General features: G+C 52.9%; 4 protein-coding genes across 4 annotated transcripts; 2 read left to right on the plus strand and 2 right to left on the minus strand.

The window, feature by feature from the left end:
- The first annotated feature begins 1,517 nt into the window (after positions 1-1,517).
- PV10_06392 (uncharacterized protein) lies at positions 1,518-4,640 on the plus strand. The gene is made up of 4 exons (XM_016371183.1): positions 1,518-1,789; positions 1,848-2,451; positions 2,523-3,558; positions 3,680-4,640. Exons 1-4 carry the CDS (start codon positions 1,708-1,710, stop codon positions 4,499-4,501), a joined length of 2,544 nt encoding a protein of 847 aa, XP_016223476.1. The 5' UTR covers positions 1,518-1,707; the 3' UTR covers positions 4,502-4,640.
- A 4-nt stretch (positions 4,641-4,644) lies between these two features.
- PV10_06393 (uncharacterized protein) lies at positions 4,645-5,797 on the minus strand. Its single transcript, XM_016371184.1, has one exon. The coding sequence runs from the start codon at positions 5,330-5,332 to the stop codon at positions 4,940-4,942; it is 393 nt and encodes a 130-aa protein (XP_016223477.1). The 5' UTR covers positions 5,333-5,797; the 3' UTR covers positions 4,645-4,939.
- Positions 5,798-6,026: 229 nt separating this feature from the next.
- PV10_06394 (uncharacterized protein) lies at positions 6,027-6,452 on the minus strand (the record flags this gene model as incomplete). Its single annotated transcript, XM_016371185.1, has 1 exon — positions 6,027-6,452. The coding sequence occupies one exon, from the start codon at positions 6,450-6,452 to the stop codon at positions 6,027-6,029; it is 426 nt and encodes a 141-aa protein (XP_016223478.1).
- Positions 6,453-8,158: 1,706 nt separating this feature from the next.
- PV10_06395 (uncharacterized protein) lies at positions 8,159-9,079 on the plus strand (the record flags this gene model as incomplete). The annotated part of the gene is made up of 1 exon (XM_016371186.1): positions 8,159-9,079. The coding sequence occupies one exon, from the start codon at positions 8,159-8,161 to the stop codon at positions 9,077-9,079; it is 921 nt and encodes a 306-aa protein (XP_016223479.1).
- Positions 9,080-16,565: the final 7,486 nt, after the last annotated feature.

The raw sequence follows: 16,565 nt of genomic DNA on the forward strand, positions 1-16,565 counted from the left end.
TTCGCGCCACCGTGAACATGGCAATGTTCACCGACGCCGTCTGTAAGATGACAAAGACGATGGTGATGAGCGCGGCCCAAAACATGGCTGCCCTGCGACCCAGCCAGTCGGCGACGGGTGAGAAGGTCATGCCTGCGATGGTGGCCCCGATGTAAAGCGCTGAGGTGGACAGGCTTTGCGTGGCCGTGTTGATATGGAAATATTCGGAGTAAGAGGGCAGGATGTTTAGCCCGTTCCTAGAGTTAGAGGCGATGGTCAATCACATCATTCTTCCATTCTTAAGTTCTCCTGTTGTTGTCGTCTCCTCCTCCTCCCTTCCTTCTTCCTTCTTCCTTCTTCCTTCTTCCTTCTTCCTTCTTCCTTCTTCTCCTCTAGATTACCGCCCTGGGACGAAACAGATATACGTACATCATGGACCCATCATAGCCGATAGTCTGGAGGAGAGAATCATCAGCATCAACGCCAGGGATACAGGATGCGCCACCCTTACTGCCGCATTGACGCAAGAGCAAACGATGACCAGCACGGCAATTCGTCCCGACGATTGAGGAGGTCGGGGCTTCCAGAAAGCCTCAATCAGACTCATTGTCATGCCTGGGTGGGAGATAGACGTGGTCGAATGTTATTTCTTTGAGGGTTTAACGATACAATTTGCCGCGGTGCAACGATGACCTCTTCAACATCCTTGACCGTGCTCCTGATTCGGAGGGGCTAGATATAGACGCCTGAAGAGGCATTCTTCATACTTGCGACCTCGCGGTCACATGAAGTGTTTCCCTCCATATCTACGATTGAACTCTATCCTTCCAACAACTGATAACGCAATGTTTTGTAAAGCCCAATCTCCAGACCGTGCCTGCTGTGGTGGCGCATAATGACACTTGAACTCCAAGAAAGTATGTATGTCCTCAGACCATCTAGAAGAGCCCGACCAGGACACCAAAGCGGTCATAGCCGGGTGTTGAGATAAAGGTGATGGATTTCTTAGGTAAAGACTGGCACAACCTCGGCCATGGTCCTGATCTGTTATCAGCTTGAGCATCCACATCAACCGGAGGGACCCAGGGGATTGGTTGTGATGTCCGATGATTCGCCGGTGGGAGAGGTCGAGGTCAAGTCATCCAGTCCCGAGTCAGAATCCCGTTGGGACAGTCGAGATACCAGCCGCGGGACCAGCCGGTGGGGGGTAGGAAGAAACATTTTTCAGGGTGGATACAGCTCGGTCGCGCTCATTGGAGCCACACTGCTTGTTCCTCGGTAAACGTGGCTTCGGATCATGAGGCCGAACGAGTCGCTTATATGTGGGACGATTAAAGCTCCTGATCACGACTATACGGTGTAGTATATCCTGGGACACGAGGGGACTAGAGGCAGGAAACGATGGCCCAACAGGGGAAAGGGATCCTCGTTTGAACACACTCAGCGCACCGACCAAGACCATCAGCCCATCTTCGTCCCCGAGACCTGACATCTCCAAGGGGTATCTATTGCGTTCAGATTTTGATATTTCGTGGAGACGGGGCTGCACCATACCTATTTCAGTGTCTTGACGATATGGCATATATTGCTCCGGATCAAAAGACATGGCTTCGCCATTTACCTGCCCCTTGGAATGCCAAAGCACCCAGTCTTTGCTGGACGAGTGAACCTGCCTTTGCTGGATGAAAGGTATTTCTGAGTGAGGACGAGCTTTGTCGCTAGCAACCAATGGCGCCTTCACATGCCCCATTCGATGTGGAAGACGTACTGTCCAAGCTCACCGAGCATCAGAAGATTCTGCTCCTCACAGGTGAGAGTCGCCGATGTTGTAACACAGTCTGACGGTACATTTGCTCAGACCCCAGCAGGGCGAGACTGGTGGCACACCCACGCGATCGAAGAACACGGCGTTCCCTCGATCCGCATGAGCGATGGCCCGGCAGGGATCCGCGGCACCAAATTCTTTCAAGGGCCCCCGGCGGCGGCGATTCCTTGTGGCACGGCGCTAGCGGCGACCTGGGACAAGTCTTTGCTGTTCCAGGCCGGCGAGCTCCTCGGGAACGAGTGTCTCGCCAAAGGCGCTCACTGTTGGCTGGGACCGACGGTGAACATCCAACGCTCCCCGTTGGGCGGTCGCGGCGTCGAAGCTTTCGGGGAGGATCCTTACTTGACGGGGTCGTTGGCGAGTGAGATGATTCGAGGCTGCCAATCGACCGGGGTCCAAGCCACCATCAAGCACTTCTTGTGTAACGACCAAGAGAATGGGAAATCGAAACTCAACGCCATCGTGTCCGCACGCGCGTTGAGAGAAATCCACCTGCGACCGTTTCAGATCGCCGCCCGGGACGTCAACCCGGGGGCATTGATGACGGCGTACAACAAACTGAACGGCCATCACAGCTCCGAGACTCCGCTGATAGAAACCATCCTTCGGGGAGAGTGGAAATGGAATCCGCTGGTGATGAGTGATTGGTGTGTATATGGCTCCTGACGTTGCTCCCCTCGACTCGAAGCCCCTATCGGCTGAGATATGCTTTTGCTAGGTTCGGCACCTACGTGGGCCACAGCGCGATCAACGCAGGTCTCGATCTTGAGATGCCAGGGCCCACCATCTTCCGCGGGGAAGGGCTTAAGACGGCGCTGGCCACGGGCGACGTCAAGCAGTCTGCGCTGGCTCAGCGGGCGCGAACCGTGCTGAACTTCGTCCGCAAAGCAAGCCATGCACCCGTCTCTGAGACAGAAGGTCAGCGAGACTGTCTCCAGGACCGTCTTTTGAATAGAGAGCTCTGTGATAGCAGTATCGTTCTCCTGCAGAACGAGGGCAAGCTGTTGCCACTCCCAAAGAGGATGAAGAAGCTGGCGTTGATCGGTTCCCACATGCAAGATCTGTCCGTACTGGGACTCGGAAGCACGAGCCTTGAGCCCTACTACACGATCCATCCCGGCGATGCCATCAAGTCCAAGCTCGGCGAGACATGCGACATCACCTTTGAAGTCGGGGCGTATGCCCACCGAATGCTGCCTCTACTCAACGCTCGACTTCTGCGCGACCTTGAGCTCGTCTTGTTCAACGAACCACCTTCGACGACGACGCCGACGACGACAAGAGTGCCGATCGTGAAAATGCCTCTGGTTAGGACATACTTCCAACTGGGAGATTACAGCCACCCCGCTTTAAACTTTGACCTGTTCTATGGAGTGCTGACGGCCGAACTCGTGCCGGATGTCTCGGGCGAGTGGGATTTTGGTCTTTGTTGCTTCGGGACCGCGAATCTCTACGTCAACGACGAATTGGTCATCGATAACAGCACAACGCAGACGTCGGGAACATCCTTCTTCTCCGAAGGGACCCGTGAAGAGCGTGGGGCCGTGAGCGTCGAAGCCGGAAAAGTCTACAAGCTGCGCGTGGACTTTGGCAGCGCCGCGACTTCGAAATGTCACCCGGCTGGGGGGATAGGACTGGGTGGAGGCGGCATCCGCCTAGGTGCGTGCCCTCGAATCGACGTCGAAGAAGGTATCAGAAGAGCAGAGAAAGCAGCTGCGGCGGCCGAGTACGCAATCATCTGCACAGGCCTCAATGTAAGTTCCCTTCTCCCCCTGTATCGTCGTCCCCGGACCCCTGGTCAGGTTTGGCGTCAGCAGTCCGCTGGTCGCCTTTGCGCGCCCATCGAGGGCTACCAACTGACATCTTGAACGCTAGGGCGACTGGGAAGGCGAAGGGCATGATCGTGCGACCCTGTCTCTTCCACCACACGTGGACACGATGATCTCGCGGGTCGCATCAGCTTGCCCGCGAACTGTGGTCGTCAATCTGTCCGGCACTCCCATCTCGGTGCCGTGGGCGCATCAGGTCCCGGCCATCGTCCAAGCCTGGTTCGGCGGCAACGAAGCCGGCAACGGCATCGCCGATGTCCTCTTTGGCGACTTCAACCCGTGCGGGAAACTGCCCATGTCCTGGCCGCACGACGCCCGCGACAACCCGACCTATCTCAACTTTGGCGCGACCCAGGATCGATGTATCTATGGCGAGGAGGTTTTCGTGGGCTATCGATACTATGACAAAGTTGGTCGACCACCGAAATGGAGCTTCGGCCACGGTCTCTCCTACACGGAATTCGACATGCGCGATGTGGACGTCTCGATGGCGCCTTCAAAGCCGGATGACAAGACCTTCCCTCCGACCTCGGTTCGTGTCCAGGTGAAGAATGTTGGGCAGGTCGCAGGCGCCGAAGTCGTGCAAGTCTACGTGGGAGCACCTGATTCCGGCATGGTCCGGCCGACGAAAGAACTCCACGGGTTTGCCAAAGTGCGTCTGCAGCCCGGAGAAGTTAAGGAGGTCGAGATCCCGGTCGACCCGTACGCCATGAGCTATTGGGACGAGGTTGAGGAAAGTTGGTGCCTCGAGCAGGGCGCGTACCAAGTGATCGTGTCTACGACCTCGAGGGCCGAGGGTGAACATGGACGATCTCCCCTGACAGGGTGGCTTGAGGTTCCCGGCACAAAACACTGGTTGGGTTTGTAAAGGTGGTCGTCGTCGTGGGCAGCTTTTCTAGGAGACTGAACCCGTTCTGCGGACCTGGGCAGTGTTACGTTAAGTTTCGATACGAGGTTTCCTGGTTCATCACAGTGTACAACAAAGTTGGTCGAAACGACGCGGTGATACCCAAAAAATTGATTGAGCTACACAATGAGGACTACATTGATCGTTAGCTTAAATATTGTGACTTTGGCGGGACGGTACGAATGGTGAACGTAGAGGGTATCGGTGTCGCTGATTGAAGCATAGATCACTTGGATGAGAGATGATAAACATATTTTCAGCTGAGAAAGGCACAAGGTTTCTTGGTCCGGAGTTGCGCCAGAGGAGCGCAGAGGTATCATTGAAGAGAACGCCACGCTGGGATCTTGACCGTTTGCCAAAAGAATCATCCATCCATCCTTCCAACCCTTTGTCATCGCTTTAGCCTCGATTCAAGGTTGAACACGGCTTAGAACAATATCCCGCCCAGCAACGACCCGCCAGCAAGCCACCTGCCACTGGCAGACCGTAACCACCCCCAGAATAAGGGCCATACGGCCGATTGTAAGGATAGCCAGGGCGAATGAATCTGGAATTGGGATCTCCGTATGGGCCTGTGGCATATGGGTTGACGCCATATCCGGACGCACCGTATCCACCATAACCATAGCCGGGACCACCCGGAGGCTCAATGTAGATGATTTTGCCATATTTATCCTTGGCAAACAATTGGGGTTGACCCGGCTCTCTGCATGCATTGCCGCAATCGCACGTGAGCTTCATAGTATTGCCATTCTTCTTCTTCCATCTGGATCCGGTCTCGACCGCGTTCATCGTGTGTCGTACCGGTCACCTTGTCTTTGAATAGTTCCCCAAAACTCTTTTTCGGAAGTGCATGGAACCTCGATGGCCGGTCTGGCTGCGGTGAGTTATGAGTCTTATCGTCGGAATGGTCGGTCGGATGTTCGTGCTGCCTTCTCATCTTGTCTTCTTGATCCTACAGCCTCTCCCGTTCTTCGCTGCTGAGGCTGTTGACAACATCTGGAACGTCAAGGGGATGTTCCCAGTACGATTTGGGAGGATCGGTATTAGTGTTCATGAAGAACTGGTGGTTTTCCTTTGCGTCCTATTGTCGAATCTATCCTGCTGGCAGAGGTCTCTGCTCTTCCTCCATCGACCGTCGGGCTTGAGTAGGAATTCCATTCTTGGATTGGAGAACCTCGAGAAGGGAGGATGTTTGCGATTTAGAGGAGGTTGTGGAAGAGCCGGTTGCCACTGCGTAAGATGGTGGGGTTTCTGGAGGGGCCGGCATGATGCTGTTTGAGTCTGTGATATGTGGTGGATGACAATGAGTACTAGCCCACCAGGCCTCGCACCAATTACCACGCAGGGTGAGGGAATTGTGGCAACCGGCGCTTTGCCGGATCAGGCATCTTCCACCGTGCTCGAGTTCAATCCCAACCGCAACTTCGACTTTTCCCAGCTCGCCTTTTGCATGGCTCGCAACGCTGTAACATGATACCAAAATTCACGCATCAAGCCGAAGAGTCAAGACCACTCTCGGCACCTCAATCGAGAGAGCAAAGACGCATTTCAGACGGATCACAGCCAACCCAAATGAATCGCACTCTGCTCCCAGATTTCTCTCTGCGTAGAGGATACCGAGATTGCTGGCCGTATCGAGTGTCGATGTGTGCTTCAGTCCAAGGGCCTCCTCATAGCCATACAGCGCCCGTGTGTACATCTTCTCCGCCTCGACCAGCTTACCCTGGTCGGCGTAGGGACTGCCGAGTTTGTGGAAAGCCCAATCCAGTCTCTCTCTATGTACTTTGCCAGCAAATCCAAAAAGATTCTGTTGTATTCCCGTGCTGAAGAAGTCGCCGTTGTAAGAACCACCAGCCCTCCTCGTACTCAGCAAAGACGTCGTGAATTCGCCTAATCGCCGCGGGGGCATCTAAATTACCACCGTTGCCACCGCACTCGTAATCAGCACGAGCTGTAGCTAGAGTACGGGTGCGGACAGCGTCATCGGCGTGTGATCTATTGCCTTCTTCTTGCCCGTAACTATACGGTCATCCTTGTTGTACGTCACAGATGACCGTGGGGTGTGCTTACCATAGCCCGAGCTTGAAGCGACATCTCCTTCAGAAGGACTTACGGACTCATCGCCGGGGCATGCCGGGTCCACCGCTTCGCAGGTAGGCAATGCCTCATCGAGGCGGGTGCCGCCGTGGTGCATGTCAACGAATTAGCCGTCGTCCAGCACAATGTGATTATCTAGAATCATGTCAGCGTCGCACGGTCCCGGTATGGTCCTCGGTACGTAGGGTCTTCTCGACTCGCTGGCACCGAGTTGAGCGCCTTTAACATCCGCCGGTATAAGGTTGGCAACTTCGCCGCCATTACCCTTATGATCATATTGCTTACAGGGCTCGCTGACCGGATATCGCGACGTAAAGACCTGGTAGTGAGGTGCGTCGCTGCCTCTAAGTTGATTGCTGCTCCGCGTGCAAAGATCATGGAGAGACGGAAGGTCACTGGCTTCGCTTTTCTAGTCAGTATCGCTGTCGTCGTGATTGTTTATCTTAGCCGCCTCAATATGGTCGCCGTATGTCGCGATGCTACCATGATATACAGCCATCGCATATCGCGATTGTCTCGGGCGTGACCGATCGGCTCCAAAAGTTCCCGCAGCACCAGACACTTTCGAGAGGTCTCCCGGGGAGAAGCAGTCAAATCCACAAAATCGACCAAATCCGCCACGCCTACAGATTTTGTCTGATTCAGAGGTTAAAGGTATTTTCTACGCGACGCATAAGCGGCAATCCCAGCTGTGGGAGATTTGCTTAGTTGCGTGAGGGCGGTGGATTTCCACGAGGCTGATATGCGATGAAGGTCGCCATGACTGGAAAGCTAGAGAAATCTGATGAAGGCGATTGACAGAGGTTCAGATGAATGAGGACAGATTTGACGGCAGAAGACGAGAGGAGAATTGACACTGTATATACAGGCGGTTGTCACTGGCCGCGTTCGCCCGTGGGGAGTTGTGTTTCCCGCTTCCTATCGTCAGCGTTCGCCAACTTCGAACTACCAATGACCGCAGCCTACGCCTCTCCATTGTCTCTTCAAGTATACATATGCCGGAACTACGAACATAATCTAGCCTGTCGTCATGATTATTGTCACACTTTAATGAACCGGTCCCATTAGTCTTCCTGCCGACCTCTATATATGAATATACTATTGTTGGTGATAGAAGATCTTGACACCAGCTCAGCAACGACGCCGAAGCAGTGGTAACTTATACGCGAATTTGAAGAGAAGGCAGAGACTCTACGCCAATCTTTCTTTCCAACACCGCTGGATGCCGATCTGCCGGTTTTGTATTGCTACGAATATCCTCAACGTATCGCATGCCCGGATATCACCCAGTCAGAGATCCGCGTAGGCTTTGTTTAAAAGAATTCGGAGCCGAGGGACCGAGTAAATACAAGCACGTCATGCATACCCACTGAGTACCAATGGTCGCGTTGGCCATCCACTCATCAATGAAGGTACCGCAGTGAAACTCATGCTCATACTAATACTGTACCAGCGCATCTCTCGTCATTTTCTGGATCGACTTCACCTCGGGCGAAATCACTCCTATTCACCTCAAACATGGAGACCGACATTTCCAAGCTGCAAGCCGGCAGCCTCTTCGCTGTGACTGATCTTAATATCGTCATCACGGGCGGCGGCAGTGGGCTCGGGGCGATGATGGCACGGGCTCTGGCTCTCAATGGTGCCGCTAATGTTTTCATCCTCGGTCGACGGTTGGAATCTCTTGAATCGGTTGCTGCATCTGTGCCGACACAAAACATACACCCCATGGCATGCGATGTCACCTCTAAGGAGAGCCTCCGCTTATGTGTCGAGCAAGTCAGGTCGAAAAGCCTAGTGCTTGACGTCCTCATCTGCAACCATGGTGTCATGGCTCCTGGAACACCGGTCACCGACGAGAAAGGCCAAAATCTGCCCCTGGAGCAATTTGCCGAGAATCTCTGGGCACCAGATTTCGAGGCAGTCAATCACACATTCGCCGTCAATGTCACGGCCGTCCACTTCACCATTGCGGCGTTCCTTCCTCTGCTACACGCCCGTAATCAAACCAGACCTTTACCGGCGACTTCAGACAACTTCAAGCCTCGGCCGCAGATCATTGCTACGGCCTCCACCGGGGGTTATAGTCGCAAATTCCTGTTTGACATGATTTATTCCCCGTCCAAGGCGGGCCTCATCCATATGATGAAGATGCTGGCCACGGTGCTGGTCGAGTACGATATTCGCGCCAACACGATCGTGCCAGGATACTACTACACCGAGATGACGCACGACCTTTACACGCAGGAGGGTCGAGCAGGCCACCACAACGTCGAAGGCACGTGGGAGAAGAGTCGAGTGCCGGCTACGAGGACGGGGGACGAGCTTGACATGGCTGGTGCGGTGCTCTGGCTGTGTAGCCGGGCGGGGGCCTACATCAACGGCATGTCGTTGGTCACGGATGGTGGAAGACTGAGCGTACTACCGAGTACTTATTGATAGTTTCCGGAATTTAGGGAATGCTTAAGACGGCGGCACAGCTAGAGAGGCATGAAGGTCAACTAAAAGACACTTCGAAGCACTAGATCAGTAGAATTTTCGGGTGCCTAGAATCGAAATCGTTATCTACTTCTTCTAGATAGCTCCAAGACTCATGCCACCCCCATGCATCTTAAGGCCTTCGTTATCTGGCGACACGTGCACTAGAGTCAGAGGTGGGCCCGATGGTCTCCCTCGTGGAATTGTTATCTCCATGATTCGGACCCGAGATCACCTAGACAACATCAGACAGCCGAAAGAGCGGTGAGCTGCTTCCTACTAGGTATTGCATTGACCAAAAAGCTTTCTGATCATTGAAGCAGCTGAAGTTGCATTTCAAGTCAGGCCATCCAGACGTTTGTCAGCGACCGACAGAGCACCCATTTTGTTTCAACGAGAAACACTGACTCAAGTTTTCGTTGAAGATGATAAATCTATCTCATCCGCCCGGTCGACCGTCTTAGGAACTCTCGAACTACATTCCCCGTAAGCCGTGCAACGTTGTTATCGTAGTTATTCCACCCCAGGGATGGGTACCAGTTGATACTGCCAACAGAGAAGACCGCTCCGCCGGCATTTGTTTCGTAGTAGACCATATCGGAGCGCACTTCTCGCGTCTCTGTGCCCCTTGTTGCGAGAATCGGATACTTAACACATTCGCTCGCAATGGCAAATCCATCATCATGGCCGGTGCTTGTCGCCACGACCACGCCGTTCAACGGACTACCATGTTGTATATCGAAACTATCCATCTCGTCACCACTCGCTCCTCCACCTAGCCCAAACTCCCCAATAAGCTCATCCTCCTTTAGTGTTTCAAACATCCAACGAAACTGAGGGTCTTTTCCAGCGTCCGTCCTCTTATATGGGACACCAGGAGGGCGGCCTTGACTACAGAACGCAATACCAAACAGGGCATGAGAGGAGCGACCGCGAGATCTCCACAGGCCACCAAGCTGGCCGTTGAGACTTAGGCTCCATTCGCCGCCCTCCATAGAGTACGATCGGACGCCAGATTCGCCCCGGCGGACCTCAACCCGCCAGGGACGATGCGGGTCAAATGCCGTAACCCAGTAGAATCCATTGCCACCTAGGTACATGATGTTGCCGCCTCGATTCGCATAATGTTGGTATGCGTCATATACTTGGGTAGTGGGATATTCGGGATGGCCTCCAGTAATGACGACGGAGTACGGTAGCAGCGCATTAACCCCTTGATTATGTAAGTCATGATCAGTGAGAACGTCGTATGGAAGGCCCAGCCGCTCCAGATATCCAATCATCATAGAATCGCCGCTTAGGTGGCGTGGGCGCCCAAGGCCATATGAAACGGAATTCGGCCGAAGATTCATTATCGGTCGTCTCGCGGTGGAATAAACATTGGCAGAACCATCATTATGAACATCGTAAGTCGATAAGCCTAGGTCAAGGCGGCGGTGGTTGCGGTCAGAGTTGACTGTGGGTGTAGGGTCTATGTCACACAAGGCCGCACCTGTTCCTCCAGATGATGATCTGTTGGGGTCACCGAGCTTGTCATTGGCGTAGGCGAGGTATGTAAACGTCGGGAGCACAAAAGCAATCTTTTCGTTTGCCGTCGAGGCTGTTCTCTCGGTCGTACCGACGATGAAGGTAATCATGTCAGAAGTTTTGCGTCCCTTCGTGGATTGAACTTCCACGGCATAGATGCCCGACCGCGCATTCGGCGGGATTCGAATCGAGAAGTCCGTCTCCCAGGCCGCATCATCCAGGTCGTCCTCGTGAAAATGGATGGCGCCGTAGCCATATTTCGCCTTGGTCCAATCGACCTCTGTTCCGTCCCAGTCATACCCACGTACAGCACGTGTAGGAGCGTTGACGAGCGTACCGTGACGGCCAGCTCCTGAAACATCGAGGATCGTGTCCTCTGTGATGTTACGGGCAAAATCATACTGGACGATAATTCCGTGTTTTGATGACCTGATGGTTGGGCTATCGATGCGCCCGTTGAAAAAGTTGGTCACTCGGGAGAATGCGGTGGTTGGCGTTTCAGCATAGCTGCCGGCGAAAAGCAGACTCCTCCGATTGAGAGTAAATGAATGCGTCAATGATTCGTCGAGCTGTAAACCTGATGGACTCTTCTCCGCTACAAAGGGACGCGGTTCAAGGCAGAAGGAGACGGTCTTTTGGCTAAGGAGCAGCTTGACACCGACCCAACGTCGGGGAAGTGGGCTAAAGGTCGTGGACATGACAACCACCTCATCTCCAGTTCCGACCCAGAGTTCGACAAGGCCATTCTCGTTGATGACGACTGCGAATCCACTTCTCGAGTTTACATCGAGCGTTGAGCATATTGATTGGCGGTGACCTGCGTGGACCAGATGCGCTTGAAAGTAGAATGTCAGCTCCAAGGTTGAGATCTCAAGTGACAACGGGCACCAATCCAAGACTTCGGCATATGAGCCATAACGTGCCACTTGGTAGAACCCCTTAGCTATCCCGCTGGGGATGCTAGACATTTCTTCTAGCTGTTCCTTCGGTGAGTGTGGCAGGTTCACGCCCTGGATCACGCGTACAACGCGGTAAGAGAACTCTGGCTCCGTGCACGACACCTACTTCGTCAGCCGGTCCATCATGACGTGAGCTGTAGGTGATTCTTTTTGCCTACCTTGATGTCCAAGACGTCGTTTGGGTAGGCAAGCCATGGCTCTGCGTAGCCGGTAATCTCCGCCGGATAGTCTTTGGGCACTCTATCGATGATGGCCATGTTAACGTGGTCGTGGTTCTTTCCCACGTACAGTTCAGGTTAGGCCTGGTGGCTCTTATCAGTGTCAAATACTCTTTTACCACGGACGAAAATGTCCTTCAAAAGGCTGACATGGAGTCGTTGCAATCTGGTAGTTCACTTTCGAAAATGGGCCTTGAAGGAGTCGGTCAAATCTCAGGATCTCGAGAACAAGGTTCCGACCGGCCGCTTGGCTCGGAGCCGCCGTGGTCGTCTCAGTATCTTGTTATCTTTCTTTCCTTCTCGGGCAAGTGGATCTAGTTCTCTATTCGTAGTCTTCGCGGTCCAGGTGTGTTATCCGTCAGATCAACCAGGAGCACTAATTCGCTTCAGACCTCTGATGCCATCGTACACATATATCAGTAGGGGATGAACACTCACGCAAGTCTGCGCAATGCACCCAGAAATATTGAAATCGTCGAAAGAGCCGAGATTGAGAGCCATATTTTCAATACCTCACACTTGTCCGTTTCAGTTCACCAAACTGAATTCCGAATAGAATGCCTCTAGTACCAAGCACGTCAAATGAAAATGCTCTCGTTGTGGGCGAGACTCGCCTCTCTCCGTGGCGATTGAACAAGTTAGCAGTTCATTTCTGACGGCCGAGACGAATGCACTGACAGCGTCCTCAAGCCCATTCATCCAAAACATGATCGTCAGCGCGATTTTATTCTGCAACCCAGGCTTGTACTTGACCATCGCGGTGTGTTATTTTTCGTCAAGCATCTTATTAGCGGCGAGGCACTGAATTTTCCAGACCCTCGGCGCCGGCGGTGGTCGTCCAAGCTCCATTACCATGGCCAACATCAGCAATGCTGTCCTGTATGGCGCATTTATCCTCAGCGGGCTAGGAGCCTCGACCGTACTCAACAGACTTGGGCCTCGTTATACGTTGCTCCTGGCCATTACTGGGTATCCCATATTTACGGGTGAGTGACCTCCTAATGGCATTCATGGCAATGAATGCTAACGCCTAGCAACTACAGGATCAATGTGGTATTTTGACTCCTTCGGCCATCTGTGGTATCCAACGGTTGCAGGGCTCTACCTTGGCTTCACAGCGGGCCTGATGTGGACGACCGCGGCCTACACTAGTAACGGCTATTCGGAGGAGAAGAATCGAGGCATGTGGCGTGCCGTGCAATGGACCGCCAATGTCGGAGGTGGCACAATCGGAGGCTGTATCGCCCTTGGGTAAGTTCACAACTGGAGTGACGAAGTATTTCACATCAGGATTCTGACCACAAGGCGCTGGTAGCATCAACTGGAATGGTGAGTGAGAGGTCTTGTCGCATGCCTTTCCGCAACTGCTGAAACAATGTTCTTTGTAAAGCCAAATCTCTGGGCGTTCCTCATTCCATGTATGTTGTCTTCATCTGTATCCAGGTCGCGTCGATAGGACTGGCCGTTCTCCTTCTTCCTACGGAACGACTTCGCCGAAACGATGGAACTGCCATTGCTGAATATAATCCTATACCGGTGTGGCAGAACCTCAAGGCTATGTTCGTCCTCTTCAAAGAGCCGGCGATTCTGATCATGCTCCCGGTCTTCTTCACTCCGGAGATGTTTTTTCCCATGCAGGCCTCGATCAATGCATACGCCTTTAATCTTCGCTCACGGACATTGAATACTATGCTTGGAAACGCCATTCAAGTGCCCGTCACGCTGGGGTTTGGCTGTCTTCTTGACAGCCCCATCCTGGGACCACGACGCCGCAGAGCATTCATTGGCATCTTCATCGTCGCCGTCTGGGTAATGGGTGCCTACGTTGCTCAGACCATCTGGCTTAGCAGCTGGAATTTCGACCGCTCGATTCCTGGACCCTCGATTGATATTCACGACGATGCCTATCCCGGAGCGTTGATAATATATCTATTCATGGTCGGGCAGTATGGCATCTTTCAGAATATCGTTATCTATGTGTTCGGCTGCATCACCAATCAACCTGACAAGGTCGCGCGCATTGCGGGTATATTCATCGCTTGTGAGTTAAACAAGTCACCCTTGTCACGAAGACTACATACTAACCAACCTTGTCAAAAGTTATTTCTGCGGGAACCTGCACTATGTTTGCCATGGATTCGACAGCCACACCGTACAGCCACGAGAACGCGGCTACATTCGCTCTGTCTGCCATTTCTTTCCCGATCCTCCTGTTTGTGACCTGGAAATACGCCAAGGACACGCAGTATTATAATGAAGAAGGGGTAATTGTCCCACTACACGTTCGAACGGAATTGGGTCACTCGGCTGAAGAGTCCGGAAAGAGTACTTCGGTTGAGGTTGTGCAATCTAACGCTGGAAACATCAAGCATCACCCCAACGAGAGGAGTTCTGCTGCTTGAGCAAAGGACTCTCGGGCAAAAGGTTGCCCTAACTCCCGCACCCTTTCGCCCTGAACTCGTCTGCTTTATGTCATATAGTTATTCTCGCTCGACATGATGCGGCTCATTTTGTGGTTCTGATCATCAAGCCCCAAGAAGCCGAGCATTGAGATGCGAGTAAGCTGAATGTCTAATCCAAGAGGCAAATCGTCACCACGGGCAGTCAGAGCGCTATGTTGCAACACTATAACGTGTGGCGATGTTTCTTGAGCTCTTACCAGTTTTTGCCTTGAAATTGCGTCCCATATCAACACTGACCCATTAGACCCACTACCTGAATGGACTTCTGCGCGAAAGATGCTCGGTCTTGAATTTCTGCACTGGCTACGAAAGGCCTATATTCTGGGGCGTTCCAGCATGTGGATAACTTCTCGAGCGCCTCGTGTTCCCGACCGCACAGCTCCGTCCATATAGCCTTTCCACTCGTATGCCGTCTCCGTGCCGACAAAATGCACTTTCCCATGCGGTGTCCTTAACGCATGGCCAAAGTCTGTCATGATTCCCGGAGGTGAAACCGGACAAGGGCACCCTTGAGCCCATTGATCTTTTGCCCATTCGTGTTCTGTAACAGCCAATGGCTGAGGCACTGGACCATTGACAAAGGGGCCGAAAGCACGCTCAATCTGCGCAAGCACAACCTTGAAGCGTTCCTCTTGAGACCGACGAGAGAGCTCAATCCCTGGTTCTCCCGAGACAAAGCATGTCAGTGAGTAGGTCCTTTGATGGTCGACGCTACTATCCCGAGTAACGCAGACTGGCCCCACAAAAGACTGTAGAAGGCCACAGAGTCCGTAGGAGCGCCACCACGGCTCAGCGTAGAGTAACATAACCTTCAGCTGGTAGCCTAACTTGTTAGATTCGCCAAGTCTTTGCTTAGCTTCTGGAAGAGATGGTATAAAAGTGATCTCTTTGTATAGTGGTGTCGGGATTGAGACGATGACACGCTTACAGAGGATGTCACCTCGCCCTGAAGAGACCAAAGTGCCGTCATGGGTTTCTTCAATGCTCCGGACAGGACTGCTTAGTATAACGGATCCTGGCTGCAAGAGCCCGGCTAGGCCTTCCGAAATCTTTTGTGTTCCTAACAAGATTTTAGACGGCTAAGGACTAAATGACAACAATGGCGTCTTACCTCCTTCCACCTTAAGGAATTGCCCTCCGTTCTTTTTGTCGGATCGCATCTGCATTAATCCGCCGCCACTTTTGCAGTAGTCCAGAAAGTACAAAGCACTCATGTCTGACGGCTCAAGGCCAAGCATCGCGCGGGTCCAAACGCGCACTGAAGCGAGCGCGGTCTCGCTCAAAGTTTGTTGTCTTACCCATTGTTCCAGGGTAATGTTGTCGAGGGCTTTCCCAGTGCCGGTCGGGTTGTGGATGTCCATGTTTTGGCATACACCTTCGGCCAGATCGCGAATCTTAACCATGTCGGTAACTCCATTCGGCTCAGACAACTCCTATATAAGTATTAGCCGCCCGTCCAGATCTCAGGCCATTGGTACCTCTTACGACGGGCGTGGAGCCGTAAGGATAAGTTGAATATTGGCCTCCAATATCTTCCTGCACGACATTTCCTGAGATGTTCTGGCTTGCCGTGGGCAATCTTAGCATCTTGACCAATTCGTAGATGTGAGACTGATTCGTGTCGTTGATCCAGGCTGCTCCTAAGTCGACAAATTTATTGTGTCCAAGAGGGTCGACAGACCATGTTTTACCACCAACGCGGTCTCTAGCTTCAACCACAAGACACGTGTGACCTGATTTCTGAACGTCGTATGCGGCCTTTAAGCCACTGAGGCCAGCGCCCACAACCACGACATCCGCGATCTGGAGTGGAAATTGCTTCACAGCGGCGTAAGCCTCGATCTCGAAGATATAATCCGGTTCGGCTAGGGCTACCACTCCCATGGCTGTAGTCGCCGGCCGGTGTCCATCCAAGAACTTGATCAAAGATTTCCGGTACAACCGGTTTTTGGGGTCGTAATTGACAATGTACCAAACCATTTTGTAGACGTCTTTGACCGTCGCCCCTGCAGCCTCAAGACATCTTCGCAAGTTCTTAAAGGCTTGTTCTATTTGAGCCTCGGGATCCTTGATGATGACTCCGTGCTCGTCGACTCCGACCTGGCCTGCCGTCGCCACAATGCGCACCAATCCCTTGGTCGAAGCTACCTGAGAGAAGATTGGTCCGGAAAGCCATACTCCGTGTGGGTTGAAGGATTGCACACTGGAGCTGGATTTGACAAACGAAGACATGATTCGCGTATCATAGAACTATGGTAGAAGTGTGTCGTCTCTGGTTTGC

Source organism: Exophiala mesophila (genome assembly GCF_000836275.1).
Source record: "Exophiala mesophila strain CBS 40295 unplaced genomic scaffold supercont1.4, whole genome shotgun sequence".
Lineage (NCBI taxonomy): Eukaryota > Fungi > Ascomycota > Eurotiomycetes > Chaetothyriales > Herpotrichiellaceae > Exophiala > Exophiala mesophila.

Excerpts from the sequence above, each read along its gene's own strand:
- PV10_06392 (XM_016371183.1), top strand. The coding sequence starts at position 1,708 with ATGGCGCCTTCACATGCCCCATTCGATGTGGAAGACGTACTGTCCAAG. Across the intron at positions 1,790-1,847 it reads GAAGATTCTGCTCCTCACAG|GGCGAGACTGGTGGCACACC; the intron begins GTGAGAGTCGCC and ends AGACCCCAGCAG. Across the intron at positions 2,452-2,522 it reads CCGCTGGTGATGAGTGATTG|GTTCGGCACCTACGTGGGCC; the intron begins GTGTGTATATGG and ends TGCTTTTGCTAG.
- PV10_06393 (XM_016371184.1), bottom strand. The coding sequence starts at position 5,332 with ATGAACGCGGTCGAGACCGGATCCAGATGGAAGAAGAAGAATGGCAAT.